The sequence below is a fragment of the Hydractinia symbiolongicarpus genome, chromosome 11 (genome assembly GCF_029227915.1).
Source record: "Hydractinia symbiolongicarpus strain clone_291-10 chromosome 11, HSymV2.1, whole genome shotgun sequence".
Lineage (NCBI taxonomy): Eukaryota > Metazoa > Cnidaria > Hydrozoa > Anthoathecata > Hydractiniidae > Hydractinia > Hydractinia symbiolongicarpus.
In genome coordinates, this window is record NC_079885.1 from 9,413,654 (window position 1) to 9,429,396 (window position 15,743).

Here is a 15,743-nt window from a genome sequence, read left to right on the forward strand (position 1 = left end):
GTTTTGCAAGGGATTACTACTGTTGGCGATGGCTGTTTTGGCAACCTGATCATTCACGTTGTTTTGGCCGTCTAAACCTTTTGTTTTTCGTTACTTCTTTTTCTTTTCATTTTAGTTTAAGCAACTCTGGTTTTTAAATGCGTGACAGAAACAAAAGGATTAATTTGATGACGTTATTAAGTTTTAGAAATTACATATAGTATGTTAAACATAGACTTCTCCCTTTTTCACAGTAAACTTCAGCTTCTCTGTTGTCACAAGTACTATAGCCTTGATTCTTTGTAGATTCTAAGGTAAGTTAAGGTAAATGTTTTTACACACGAAAATGTATTCAAAATAAATACGAGGTTATATTTGTATGACACAGCCTTTTATTTTCCCTACCAAAAGAGATATATTAATTTTTTTTTCTCCTTTACCAACTATATCAAAATTACAAAAAAAGTTCTACATACACAAGCATAACGATAAATTCCTCTCAGTTTTTACTTTATCAGTGAATGTTAAAAGAAATTGCTAGCACTATGAGAATTCCACAACGAATGCTATACCTTGTGACCACCGAATATTTATTGCACAAATTTAATAAAGAAGCATTTTTTTAATGCTGGGGCATATTGTAAAGTTTACACAGTTTTAAGTCTAGGTTTAGAATAAAGGGAACTCCGCGGTTATTTACAAGGGGCGTTATCTCGATTATACATCAAACATTTACGAAGATTAAAAACTAGTGATAAGGAGTCTGTGCACGAATATAGGCTTGAGTACGAAGTGTGTTGACTTGGACCTCAGTTGTTGTGACTTTATGCTTTTTTAGATATATTTATTCAGGCACGCTTTATCTAATCAGCATAAATAAATATATACAAAAAGACATTATTAAGTATATAAGAAATATATCTGCGATATTTTAGCGTCTCCATAGAAACACAAAGCATTTTTCTAAGCGTACATTAAATCAAATTGTTTGCTCAGAAAGACAATGGACACACTGGAACAAAAATGATGGCACGCGCAAATGTTTTGAAAAAAATAATAAAGCTTTATTTCATTCCATTTGTTTTTATCCTATCCTCGTGGTCATATCAGTTTTAAATACACACTAAAAAAGTCGTTGCTACTTCAGCTGGGTTGAAAACAGTCAACAGAAACCGATGTCTAATCAGTAAGTTCTTTTTTATGTATTTTACAACGTAGAAAAAGCTCGAGAGATAGTGGTATAGGAAAATGCACACACCACAAAACTAAGGACAATATTTATAATTTATAATCTATGGTGTTTACTTAATCTCTTCGTTTAATAACCAAATCCCCTCGAAATCAAATCTGCTTCGGTTTATAATATTTTTAGCACTAAACAGTGATGCCCTTAAAAAAAGGATTGTAGCCATTAAGGTATAAATAAGTACATTTTTATATTAATATTATTGTATTAATTTTCTAAGCTGAAATACAACTTGCATGTTTTAATATAACTCTAACATAATTTTGTAGAGTAATGTACCACTTTAAAACTCAATATTTTAATTGGAAACAAAATCCCAGGACATTTTAAGGTTTTACAAAAAATGTTGCTATGTTTTATTTTAAAATGAAAAGCTATTAAAACATTTTCTGTTGTTCTTTTACGGTGGTGAAGTTGGGCACTGAAAGCTGCTTATAAAATTCCATTGCACAGTAACGGCCTCACATACTAAGTATACGAAAAGTATAATTTATAGAATAGGAATAGGACTGGTTATAATTTTGATGTTTGTTAAGTAGAAGAAATATGGCATAAGTTTGTTGCTTATTGTTTTGTTGTTGTGTTGTTGCTGTTATTTTCTTGAATGTTGCTGTGTTTCTTCTTCTTCTTCTTCTTCTTCTTCTTCTTCTTCTTCTTCTTCTTCTTCTTCTTCTTCTTCTTCTTCTTCTTCTTCTTCTTCTTCTTCTTCTTCTTCTTCTTCTTCTTCTTCTTCTTCTTCTTCTTCTTCTTCTTCTTCTTCTTCTTCTTCTTCTTCTTCTTCTTCTTCTTCTTCTTCTTCTTCTTCTTCTTCTTCTTCTTCTTCTTCTTCTTCTTCTTCTTCTTCTTCTTCTTCTTCTTCTTCTTCTTCTTCTTCTTCTTCTTATTTTTCTTGTGTCCCCAGGTTCAATGTATTCACATTCGGCATTGACATGGAACTTTAGGAAATGTTTGTCAAATGAGTGGTGGATGCAAAGAAATTTGGGATAATCGTGGACTATCTGAAAGAGATGGAAAATTGTGATCAATAAAAACATCATTGAAATTAGGATCAACTCTTCTAAATCATTTCAAATGCAATTTATATCTCCTTTTACAACTTAGACCATAAAATCAATAAAGACAAACTAGGGGAGAAATAGCTTTGTATGTATCTAGAAATATAATTTTTTTAACTTGTGAATGAGCACTAACATTCATATTAGGTGTTATTTAACACTGTACATTATTCAACACGTCTAATATTGTACAAAACAATACGTTTGTGTACAACACGTTCCCCTCTTATCACCTTCCTTAACGTCAAATGTGTTAAATTTCACACCATAAAAAGTTTATTTTCCACTACTGTTTTTATGAACTCGTGTGTTTTCCATTCCATATTGGCTGCATTTTACTGACGTCATGATTCTGTGCAAGGTGTTAGTGTTTTCAAGATGGTAACTGCATGGATGTAAATATTTTTTAATATTGGGGCAGATGTACCAACAAAACAATTGCACAGATTTGTAGGCCTCGTGTGCTTGTGGAAAGTTAAGAATGAGTTCTAGAAAAGTTGTTTTTAGGTTGGTTAGTTGTTGTTGACTTCTTGTAATATCTTGGTTTGTTTGTTTGTTTGTTTATTAAAATATTTGTTTCTTAAATTTTCATATTTAATATATTATCCTTCACTACTCTATTATTGCTACTACTTATAACCTCCTTATTTTTCTTTCATATGATTATCAAAGAGGAAGCAGTCATTAGAATGATCTTAATAATTTCAAAGATTAATCAATTTTACTTGTAAAGCCTAAAATCTTCTGAAATTCTTCTATACTAGTCGGTGGCCCGTGGAAAAAAATCCACGGGTTCGCCCGTTCCTTTATACCGAAATGCATGCGTCTTGCTACTTACGGTACCGTTTTGCATGGCAGATAGACAGACGTATACGGTTATTATAATAAAGACTAGTCGTTAGCCCGTAAAAAAAGAAACCTTGTGGCTGATTCCCAGTGTCAAGGATTGTTCGAAATAGTCAACAATCAATAAAATGATGGACATGACGCTTGGAGATATGTTAACGAGATTAATTATTCGCAAGATCAATTTTTACGAATTTTGCGATTTTCCGCCATTTTTTTTTTTGATAATTCGCAATTGACTCGTAAAGATAAATTTCCGTTAACATTCTCAAATTTCTTGAAGTTAGTAAAAGTAGAAGTAGTTAACCTCTTTTCCTCACTACATGCGGATTTTTCAATACATACTTTTTATTGTCTATGATTCGAGAAAACTTGTACTCGCGAAAAACCTACGCGTAACTCATTCTCGAAAATAAGTTTTCGTGAAAGTTAATCCCGTTAAGGTAATAAGAATTTATTGACGCATAATAGCTCCATTGATTGAGGCATACAAGTTCTAAAAATATATTTCCTTCCGTAAATTTAGCTTGATTTCCTTCAAACTTAGTAACACTTTATCTCGCGGCTTTATCTTCTATTAACTGTATTCTATTACGTGTCCATCCTGAAGAAAGTAGAAAATAAGACCGGCTCATAACATGTATAAAAGATTAAATGAGCTGTCTAATGTTTGCATAAATATATAATCACTAATGATATTGATCCTCTTAGAAAGACAACGTATCGAATTAATGACTACCTTAATTTTTGTAATTAATAGAATACCTATCAGCATGGGGGATAGTGTTTTTTTTTAATAGAACGATCATACAGAATTACTTCTGTAAGGTATGAAATGTACGTGTATTGACGATGAACATGTGATGCGTACAGTTAGAAGAACTAGTTGTAGAATTAGATAAAATTGAATTTTTGAGTTGATGTGTTTTTGGTATCTAATATGTAGTAACGTTTTGTTCAATGTAACAGGTTAGTTATATGGTGCATATAGTTATTCACAAGATTATTCCTTCCTACTTTAATAAGCAAAAACTTTTTCAGGCGCAAAATTTTTGCGTGTTTCGCGAATTCTAGGTCTTCCTCGCGAACTTTTATGCTTTCTGAAGTTTTGAAAAGTCTTATCCGCAAAGTTGATGTTTTCGATAATCCTAAGAAGCCTTACTTGCGAAAGTGTGTGAGTATATATATTGCATAATTTTTCTCAAACATTCACAAAAATGAAATCTAAATTTTCTCGAGCTTTCAAACTCGGCACGCAACATTATATGCTCTCAAGTATTGTGTTCAGGAGCTGTATTAGTCTCCCTTTTGAAATATCGAGTTCCCCACCAAATAAACCGTATTTAGCTTAACACTCGAAAATGCGTGACCTTTAGTTTTATTGATTTCTTAATGCAAACTGAATGTTCCGAAAAGATTCACAAGGTAAACTTAGTGACAGGCTAATGTGTGTAGTAAGCGACATCACGCTTTTGCTAAATACAGGCATGTTTTGAAACGTATTTTGATGAAAGTGTAAGTAACAAAAAAACAAGTTTTTTTATTTTGTTTGTTTGTATTACATTGTTTATAACATGTCTGTCAACAATATTTTTCTTTACATGAACCACGTGCTGTTACATGATGTAACATAAGCCTTATGTAAAGCTGCATTTACACCACACGTTTTGTTTTGTAAGGTCCCTGAACTAATAATAACCGATGTCTGTTTGTCCGTCAAAACCAGGTCATGTTAAACCAAGCATAAAAATTAATGTTAAAAATACCAGAAGCGATTTATTTTTAAAAAATTTGCAGTGGCGGGTGAATTCCGGTGGATTTTTTACCCACTTACAACTAAGGCTTTCAAAATGCATTCTTTCATGGCTGCCCCATAAAAATGTTCTCCCATACATACACACATCTGTACTGTCAATGACTTTTTATAAAAAAATTTTTTAACAATAAAAGTGCAAATATACACTTTCGTTTCATTCACTCATCACAAGATTCCAGCAAATATTGATATTCACCCATGACGTCATTGATTCATATTTGGATTACTTTGTGCAACGGAAACACCGAATTCGGTCACATCATAAAAACTTTCATATGAGTTAACTTGTACTCTGTACCTGTACATTATAAATTTAAAAGTTGAAGTCATGATTTTTAGATGGACAGGTAATTTTTGCTGATAATTTTGTTCAAACACGTGTTTCGCTAATTAGCGTTTGTTTATTTAAGAAAAAGGTTGCTTTTTATAAGTCAGTTAGTTTATGATTTTTTAAACAACGTCCCTCAGAAGAAAATTGTAAATAAATATTATTCCATTATAAACATCTAACACATAAAAAACTGGGTTAGAAAATTTTACCTTTGACCTTCTCAAATAAATATTTTTACTTGAGCAAGTGAGCGAGTTATGGAACAGATTGCGTGACATCATTTGGGGTTACAGTTAGTTGACAGAAATGACAGACGTTGTAATGAGCAGTAAGAGGCTTTTCAGAGAATTTAAACGAACGAAGAAAAAAATTTTTTTTGAATGACCAGGAAAACAAGCACTGAAAAAAGTCTCTGTGATTTGTAAGTTTTTTTAAAAATATATTTAAAATTTAAAAATCCACGTGTGTAGCTAGTTAAAAGACGCAATCTTTTCTAGTCTGCTAAGTAAAGAAATGAAAATAAAAGATAATTGAAGGAAAAAAGAAATATAAAATTTACAATAGAATTAATATCAAAGAAAAATGTGATTTAAATTATTTAAATCGTTAGTTTGATATATATTTTTAAGAATAATATGTTTTAAATTACTTTGTAATATGTTTATTGTATACTATTCAATTATTTTTAAACTATTATTTATTTGTCTTTATTTACATTCCGTTGCTTAACCGGTGTAAATTTTCTTTCTCTTATTTTATTCTCTTTTATCTTTTGTTGATCCTTATCTTTTATTTCATCATATTTAACAAACGCATTCCTTATCTATATCTATCAGTCCACGCTTTATATATATAGTTTTGCCAAAGCAGTTTTTATTATCAGGAAAATGAATTTTGTTCACTACTCTTAAGCTTAAAAGATGGGTGGCATTTTTCAATGCTCTTTGTGTACTGTTTCACTTTCAATCATTGGTTAAGATAGCTTAAATAAAACAGGCACTACGGAAGAAAGTTCTCTTTAATCTAGCTTTTCACGTGATGATCAAAAGGATAAAGTTTTTTTAATCAAATGTTGGAAATCTGGCTTACCTCTTTTTTATGATTAATTTCGTTGCAATATTTATAGGACTAAATTTCATAGTGTCAATGCACAATGATCATTGTGCATTAACATTATTTTATTATTTAACAAAATTCTGCCCGAAATTTTAATTGTCCGCTTCTTTTTATAGGCGAAATCTTGTGATTTCCTCGAACCTCGTTTCAATTCCCTTGCATCTCATAAGAGCAAATAACGCTATGGTGTTGATTTACAAGAGCCTGCGAATTAGAATTTTGAGTGACACAAAGTTGACATAACATGAAATACTATCTCAGTTGCTTCTTGTGTCTTCTCTGCACACGTCTACACAGTGTGTTTAAACCTTTTTGATTTTGTGAACCGCCCAAACTATACAATAGTCTTGTTGTCAGTTTTTCGCGACCGAAATAAAAATGATATTTTGGACAAACACCCTCGCGTACATAGCATATTAAAAGTCCTAGCAGGCCGATTAAAAGAAAAACTCCACTCTTCTCCGTTAACAAGCAAATGAGCAGTGTACCATGCCATATATGTCTAAAACTGTTTTACACCTTTCTTAAACGTAAAGCATTAAATCTCCTAAAACTCTTCCAGATGTCCTAATTCACAGTAACAATTTATTCCACTCAGAGACCAACCTACACAATATTGAAAGGATATTTTGCAAGAATGTATTTCTTCGGAAAAAGATACAAAATATCGTACTAGACAATTTTGCTTGTTTACATTTATAGCTACGATTAGGGTTGCTACGAAGTTAACTTACACCGTGCTATGTAAAGCCCTTCCTTAAGGCTTCTTGACCAGTAATAGCAACGGATTTTTAATATTAACTGCTTAAAAATAGCTATAAGTTAATAATGGTCTAAATAGAATTTGTTTTACCTAATATTGGGTACATTTTGACTCCTAAAACAAAATAGCGCTCAGGTAATTTTTGTAAAACAGTGAAATATAAATAGTTATTTTTAAAAAGCATTTGTAATCCTAATAGACTTCTGCATCTCCCAAGATAGTTAGCGTATTGCTTTGAATCGACCTCTCATCATGCTCCATCGATAAAACAAAATTGCATAGAAGCATATACAAAATGCGGTGTGACAAATTTAGTTTCCTCAAAAAATTATTTTTAAAATTGAAAATTATTTTTAAAATTGATTTTCATTTTTGTTTGTCATATAAAACAGTTCTTCTTACTGCACACCATGTTGTTCTTCCATTTGAACTACCATCTTATAATTAAGCCAAACCTAGCAAAATACTTGTTCAAAGTAAAAAAAAAATTATTTTTTGAAAATAAAACATTATAATGTAAAGAATAATGATAGGAAATTCGATGCATGCTTGACAACATGTACCAGCAATAGCTAGCCAATTTCGTCAACCAACATAACACTACAATCTTTTGTTTTTAATGTGCTAATTTAGCAAATTAATTTTAAACGCTGTACATCTGGCCTACTTGTGCGCATAATTTTGCAGCCCGCTGGCGGCCTAATATTGCCTATTTGACGCTTTTTGTCCATATTTTAGAAAATGACGAAAAATTGCCTTTGTTTTAATAATTTTGTGCAGGATTGTTGTGACGAATTAAATTAGATATTGATTGTTTTCTGAAATACTTAAAACCCCTTAAAAAAATATTTTATCTCAGACAAAATACTTAGGCGAATGATAAAGAAAACGAGTTAGACAAAACTGTGTGCCTCCTAGAAAGAAAAGGACTACTTTTGAAAAGTAATTTTGCTTTCTTTGCCACAACAGAGAAAAGAAGAACAAATCTTTTTTAGATATTTTATAAAAAACATTTAAAAAAATGAAGGAGATATACAATTTCCACGAGTTTTAGAAGACAAAAAAAAAATAATTTATATAAAAAATAGTTAATAGCTACAAAATAAAAGTGTAAATTTGAAAAAAATTGATGTATAATGACTGTTAATTGTTCTAACATGTTCATGAAGACAGGTGTGACATCTATGCTTACCAAATGCGGTTCAGTAATTAGCGTCGTTACGTTGTACTCTTGTATAAGCTAAAAGCGTCAACAGCCTCGCGCAATAAGAAGCCTGCTAAAAAGATTATTCGTTAAAAGCTGTACTTTAATCCGAATTTGTTCAACTTAGATAAATATTGGCGGGTGAAAAACTGTTTTTAAACGTGGATTTTTTTTCTCTCTGAGGAATTTATGGATTTTATATTTAAAAAAATATACAATAACTGGATTGGTTATTGATGGCGAAATGTTTGAGTTAAATATGTAGTTCATTGGCCTTCCATGGTAAATTTCTTCAGAAAAGATGTTTTGAAAAAATTTGCTTTTTTTTTTATTTATTAATTCAGTTAGTTAATTATTTATTTATATACTTTTTTCTTTATCTATAATTATTTATTTTATATTATATTATTAACTGATTATTCGATCATGCTTAGTAAAGGAAAAATACATCGCAACTCCATAAGCAGCTGTCGCTCTTGTTGTTGCTCGAACTATTCTGTGCTGGGTACATTAGCTTTTTAAATAATTAAATCTCATTGGATGATAACATGATAACAATAACAATAGAACAGTACAATTCGAACGCGTAGAACAATAGAATAATACATTTGGGATAGCGGAGAACAATGAAAATGAAGATACTTATGCGCGTGCTGCAATTAATTGAATATTATCTTTCCTTACGCCTGTACAGATATCAATCCAATTGTATTGTGTTTTTATTTCTAGGTGACGAACAAACAACAAGAGTATATACAAAGACACGAGCGGTGAAGAAAAGAAGAAAAAAATTCAAGGATCCACGCCACGCTTCGAAACAATGATATCATTGAAAGCTTGCTCGTAGAATATGCTGTATTAAATTCTAGATTTCCACAAGCAAATACACATTATCAAAGAAGAGCAAGATTAACGAGAAGTGCTAAAGTAAACAAGAAATTGACATAAAATAAACATGCACGTTGTTTGTTTATTTTTCGCAGTCTTGTTTACGCGAGTTCCTTGTTTGCTTTCTTCCGGAATTCTATTCGATGGAAGTCAGTTCATCTCTCGCTCACTATTGGCAAAACCATTAGATGTTAAAGGGTATAAAATAACCATAACTTTTCACACCACGCTGTCTTCATGCGTCTTATTCTTCGCGAGTGGCGTCACGGGCGATTACATTGCCCTGGAATTAATCCGAGGCAGATTAAGGTAATTATTTTTATTTTGGGTTTTCTTAAACGAGATATTGAAATTAGTTTGGAACGGAGTCTTATATTAAAAAAATAAATACTTTTTTTTTACTTTGAACAATTATTTTGCTCAGGTTTGGCTTAATTAAATTTGTAGTTTTATGTCCAAACTTTCGTTACTTTGTTTGTTTGTTTGTTTATTTATTTTCTATATTAGCTTTGTTTCACCACATTTCGAGAATAATATAGCTGTTAAAGCTAAATAAACAGTGCAGAAAAATATATATTGTAGATAAAAAAAATAACAGTCTGGTATATTAACTGTACACTTTTTTGGCAAGACAAAGCCTCCACGACCGTCTGATTGCAATGAAAACACAAGTTTGATATTCCACTTATAAGTTGAAAGGAAAATTTACATCTGCTAGCAGTCTTCCACACTCCCCCGAACGGAAGGAACATATATTGCCAACGAAATATAACAACACAAAGTGCTCCCTCCATTTCATAAGATTTCTCGTTTCAAGGTCATGGATTAAGTAAAATCATCTACGGTGGAGATCAGGCATGGCCGGCTGGAGTTGATAAGCAATATTTCTCGCGTAAAGTAGATATTGTTTTTGCGGGCGACTAATTGATAAATAACGATCAGATAAGAACAATAGATGTTTCTATCGCCTAAATGAACGCAAAAAAAATATATATAATAAAAATGGGAAGAAGAGATGTTTTTAGTGCTATACAGATGTTTTTATTCAATTTCATGTTGCAATAAAAATTAGATTCTAATGATGAGAGGCCTTTTTTATGTTTATGAAATTCAACGAATCTTATATAAAAAAAGAACAATCAAAATAAATTGAATAAACTCATAATTATTTTTTTACTTTATATAATTCGTGACAAGCCAGCTTTTATCTCTTTTCATCGTTTTCACAGCATCGATTTAAAAGTACAGCTATCTTAAATTAAAATAAAAAAAATTCTAGCGTAGAAGTTGTTTTAGCCAAAATGATTTTTTCTGCATGGTATATCTAATATTTCGGTAAATTTCGTCTGTTTATTTTTGCGAATTAAATTCTTGTTCCTAACTTTCTATCACAGAACCTTTTGTCACAGGGATTTTAACCTGTTAGATTTGGGACAATGGACCAATCACAGAACAAGTTTAACGCAAAAAGGTGCATTTTATTGCCAATTTAGTGACATTCAATGGGATTTAAACAACAATTGTGTTTCTTTCTCTTTGTAATTTATCATGCACTACTAACGCCCTTGGAATTCCAAATGACATTCTGTTGGCTGGAATGCAATAACAAAATTAGAAACGTGTAAATAATAATGCTTAAGAGTTACTATGAGAAAGATCCGTTTGATCGTTTACCTTAAAAAAAGCACGGTTATGGGCCAAAATGTGAATGTAAAAATTCAGGACTCAAAACCTTTTTCTTATCAATTTTATGATAATAGTCGTTAGCCCGTTGAAAATTGCACGGTGAATCGCCCGTCGTACAAATTTCTTGTACCATTATTTCGTGCATCCTTCCCGCCTGTTTACATAAAAACCAGTTAATACCCGTGGAAAATTCCACGGAGTTGTTGGGGTCTTTAAAATACACGCTATTCCATGTGGCCATAGCACAAGGTTTTTTGAGCACAGAAAGACCAACCTTAACCCAAGGATCTTTTTTCTCTTTCGTCATTATATGGAAAAGGGAAAAAAGAACCCTGGGAACGAGGTTGCAGACAGACAAAATATGGCTGTTGTTACAGAGATTCCGTCATTTGAATTAAATAAAAGTCTTTTAAAACAGTAAAAAAAGGGTAAATAGAAATAATAAAAAAATATTAACATTTCTTTAGGTACGTATCCAACAGCAACGGCCTAAAATCAAACTCACCAATCGATGTAATTCACGGTAATTATGCAAATTATGCAGATGGTAAACACCATCAAGTGAACGTTGAGATTGAAGGAGAAATAACCAAATTGTACTCATACAGCGCTGGTGATGATAGTAACATTACAGAAATACGATCAGCATCATCCGACCTCAAGTACAATTTAGACGAGTATATCTATTATGCCGGCTTGCCGATAAATAAGAAAACGAACACAAAAAATATTCTGCTGTCGCACCGCAATTTTGAAGGATGTTTGTATGATTTGGAATTAGATGATAAAGCGATTAGTCTAACCAAAGAACACTTTATAAAGACTCCGAGTGACTCATTTGTCGGCAAATTTAATTCCGCTTGTTCTTTGACGCAACCAGATTATTTGATTTCCTTTAAAACAGGTACAGATGATCTGTCTGTATTCTCGCATGTTAATGACGACCACTTTTTAATTGAGTTTTACTACCGTACATATCTTCAGAACGGAGTGTTACTTCACAGCATCTCGTCCAAGAAATCTTCATCTATTCTTCTAATCCTTCGTGACAACGAGTTAAAACTATACATAAACATAACAAAACAGAAAAGAATAATATTTAATCAGTATGATAAAAATGCAGACGACGGCACCTGGAGAAAAATTCGAATCGAAATCTCGGCGACAGCTATCAAGTTCTGCATCGATGATCAAAAGTTTGCGCACAAATTTAATCGCACGGTACAAGTTGCGTTTCCGAACCAAGTTGTATTCTCCGGCAGACACGAAAGAACACACGGTTTGATTGGATGTATCAAAAACATTCGCTTAGGTAAAGATCTCGTCTCTGTCAAAACAATCTTAGGACAAACAAACCAAAGCTACAATGAGAACATGTGTATAATGAAGGATTTATGCTTTCCAAATAGACCGTGTAAAAATGGCGGCCGTTGTATTCAGAATTTGAATGGTTTCGCATGCGATTGTAAAGGAACTGGTTTTAAGGGGAAAACATGCGAAATAGATGACGTACAGCATTACCGTAAAACATGTAGCGACTATAACGACGCCGGTTTTCGCCAGGACGGCATATATACTATAAAACCGGGAAAATCAGCTCCATTTAAAGTAAGATGTCACATGACTCATCCAGACGGCCCGATGACGATCCTAGACGTAAACAACGATAACCAAACATTCGTATTTCAAGGAAATAATTACAACGACGATTTTTATTACCATCAAGTGACTTACAAAGCGAATAAAAGACAAATATTGGACTTAGTGACATCAAGCAGACATTGCAGTCAATATTTCCGCTATAACTGCTACGAATCAACATTACTAAACTCCAACGAAGAATCACATCAATCGACTAAATACGGCATACGATGGTACTCACGGTCGGGGTTGCTACGAAATTACTGGAGCGGTAACCAAGATAACAGGCGGACTTGTAAATGTGGTATAAACAAAACTTGCGCTACTCCGAAAGTACTTTGTAACTGTGACATCATGGACAAGCGGTGGAGATATGATGATGGTTATATTGATGACAAAAAAGATTTACCTATATCTAAAATTCGTGTCAGCAGACATAAAACCAGCACCCCGTCTTTATTTCAAATTGGAATGCTAAAATGCACAGGTACAGATTCGAACCATATTCCAACTGTCTCGACATCGAATACAAATTCTGCTCCAACAGGCAATGGTGTTTATCACAAAGGACATAACAACGAAACGACACTCACAACGAACGAACAGACTAAACCATCAAGCTTCATATTAATTGACAGTAAGCTTTTATATATCATCATTGTTGCCGTAGCAGTTCTTATTGTTTTGTTCATGCTCATTCTGATCTTCAAACGGCGTATTTGCTGCTGTTATTACGAATTCAACGCTAAGCCTCAGATTGTCGAATTATATAAGGAAGAGATAAGTCGAAACAACAACAAAAATGTCCTTCAAGTTTCCAATGACGTTACCGTCAATGTGGACGATCTTGTCATTCCCTTGTCAAAAGGCATGTCATCTTATCCAACGTCGTGTTCGGACAGCTCCGTGAGCACGATAGATCCTGGACGTTATTATGCGGAAGACGGCGATCCCGACACGTTCAGTCTTCAAAGCAACAAGTCAACTTTATCCATGCCGAAAAGAGGAATTTTGAAGATAAAAAAGGACTCCATTGTAACACAGTCTAAAACAGCAAAAAATGTGGAGCCCTTACCCATAACTACTTGTTGTAGATCAAAAAGAGACCTTGTGTCGGTACTTAGTAAGAGTTGTGATAACGAATTTAACTATGAACTCGATAATTCAGACAATTGTATAACAATGTCACCGTTAAAACAAAAAGTACTAGAGTTAAGTACAAACACTAATAGACAGAATTTTGAAAGCGAGTTATATTTTCGTCAAGAATCCAACTCGTCCAACTCGTCATCGTTAGTTTCGAGTAAGGAGAGTGAAATAAATTCCGACACAGACAATGACGTTTTTACGACGTCGCCAGAATGTATACCATTAAACAAATACCATCGAAGTAAAAGTGTTCGATTCAGCGACGAGGAAACTCAGTTGTTGTCGAATCGAACGCCGCATCGATCAAGAAAAAGAACCTTCGAAGCAGAAGACTTGGAAGAACTTATTTATTGTGAAGAATCCAACAAAACATTAGTTTGAAAAACACAATAATAATTAGAAAAAAATACATATTTGTTTATCTTCTTTTTTTCAAAAGTAAACATAGAAAGATATTCTAATCTTTCCGCATGCCTGTTACATTATCATTTACTCGTTATTTGGTGATTCGGTTTGACGTTATAGCGTTTTTCTTATAGGTAAAAATTATCCGTATTTTAGGTTAAGAGAGAGTACAGAGTCTGGCTTTTTTCTTTACTTTTGAGAGAATATTGAAAATTATAAACGAAAACTTTTAGAGGAAGATATTTTCTTCAGTTACCTATTTACCCTTCAATTTCAACATTCTTCTCTCTTTAAGAGCTAGGGTTTGTTTCCGCGCAGAAAAATTTTTATAATGGCGGATGTAGCTTATATGTAAATGGTCAATTAAATGAAGCAGATATTACAAGGCAAGTGAAACTGAATCGCCGAACGATAGAAATTCTTAAAATTCTTCTTCTTGTTATTATTATTATTATTATTATTATTATTATTATTATTATATATATAATTTATGAAAAAAATATATTTGTATACATTCCATTTTGTAAATATAAAAACTTTTATTTATGTACGTTTAAAGATACGTTCCATCTTATAAAGATTTAAATTAAAAATCAGATTAATTATTCGACTAAGCAAAAGAGACATGCTTGTTTTTCTTTCCAGCTATCTCCAACTAAATCTTCATAACAGCCATCATAAAAATAGCCGGAAGCCGAGGCGTTTATGAGCCATCGAAATCATTGAGTTAGAAACAGACCTAAAAAATAGCAGGGGAGGGGAGCACGATTGCGGGTCTGATAAAAAATAAGGAGATTTAAACAAATTGTGATTCTTTTCACGTTTTTAAAACAAAAGAAAGTGATAAAGAGATCTTGAGACAAGATTTTGCGGGGAGTTCTTTCTCTCAATCAAAACTTCGGTTGCTACTAGCGTCATTTGTTTTGCATTCAAAATTGTGAGACTAATAGCGAGCCAAATTCTAGGGAGGATTTCAAGCATGACAATAAGAAAGATCTGATTGCATGCAAAAATAAGGCTTTATTTTCAATCCCAATTTTAACACTTTTTTACATTTTATCAATCAGTGAAGCGAGGAATAAGGATTAGGCATAATGGCAACTAGAAGACAAAATTTCCTGATAAAAGTTTATTTCAAACTTATTAATCCTGTCCAGATTCTCATGCAGAGAAAATTAAAACTTATTTTCTGCTTATTTTGGTACGTTACATCACCTTAGAAGGTGACACATCTTACAAACGAATAATTCTAAACAAATTTATGTTTAACCTCGTCCACAGGGCTTTTTTTTCTCTTTGTGATAATTTCGAAGGAAGAAAAGAATTTATCCCTGGCACCGACTAATCATCGTAGCAAACTGATTGTGTATTGAAATTAGTACTTTTGTCCGGCCGCCGTAATATTCTCTGAGAAGGAGATCTATACCTAAGTCCCTCAAAATTTATCAAAATACTGATAGATAATGCAAAATAAACCTGTCATTTTTGGCCAGTTTATTGGACAGTTCTTGAAATCAGCTAGGGATCGTCTCAAATAATTTTTACCAAACGCTTATTGTTTTCTAAAAACTGCATCTGTGAGTTATCTCAGTACACCTAGACATTACATCCTCGTCCC

General features: G+C 32.5%; 1 protein-coding gene across 4 annotated transcripts; it reads left to right on the forward strand.

The window, feature by feature from the left end:
- Positions 1-490: 490 nt before the first annotated feature.
- LOC130614743 (contactin-associated protein-like 2) lies at positions 491-14,564 on the forward strand. Of its 4 annotated transcripts, none has more exons than XM_057436187.1 (3): positions 491-1,165; positions 9,086-9,553; positions 11,398-14,564. In XM_057436187.1, exons 2-3 carry the CDS (start codon positions 9,312-9,314, stop codon positions 14,099-14,101), a joined length of 2,946 nt encoding a protein of 981 aa, XP_057292170.1. In that variant the 5' UTR covers positions 491-1,165; positions 9,086-9,311; the 3' UTR covers positions 14,102-14,564. The 4 variants fall into 4 exon arrangements, with proteins under 4 accessions (XP_057292170.1, XP_057292169.1, XP_057292172.1 ...); XM_057436186.1 differs by lacking the exon at positions 491-1,165 and adding an exon at positions 3,951-4,095; XM_057436189.1 differs by lacking the exon at positions 491-1,165 and adding an exon at positions 5,243-5,289.
- The last annotated feature ends 1,179 nt before the right edge of the window (positions 14,565-15,743 follow it).

Bases quoted from the DNA above. Each gene is read 5' to 3' on its own strand.
- LOC130614743 (XM_057436187.1), top strand. From the start codon at position 9,312: ATGCACGTTGTTTGTTTATTTTTCGCAGTCTTGTTTACGCGAGTTCCT. The intron at 9,554-11,397 runs GTAATTATTTTT...ACATTTCTTTAG, and splicing joins TTAATCCGAGGCAGATTAAG to GTACGTATCCAACAGCAACG.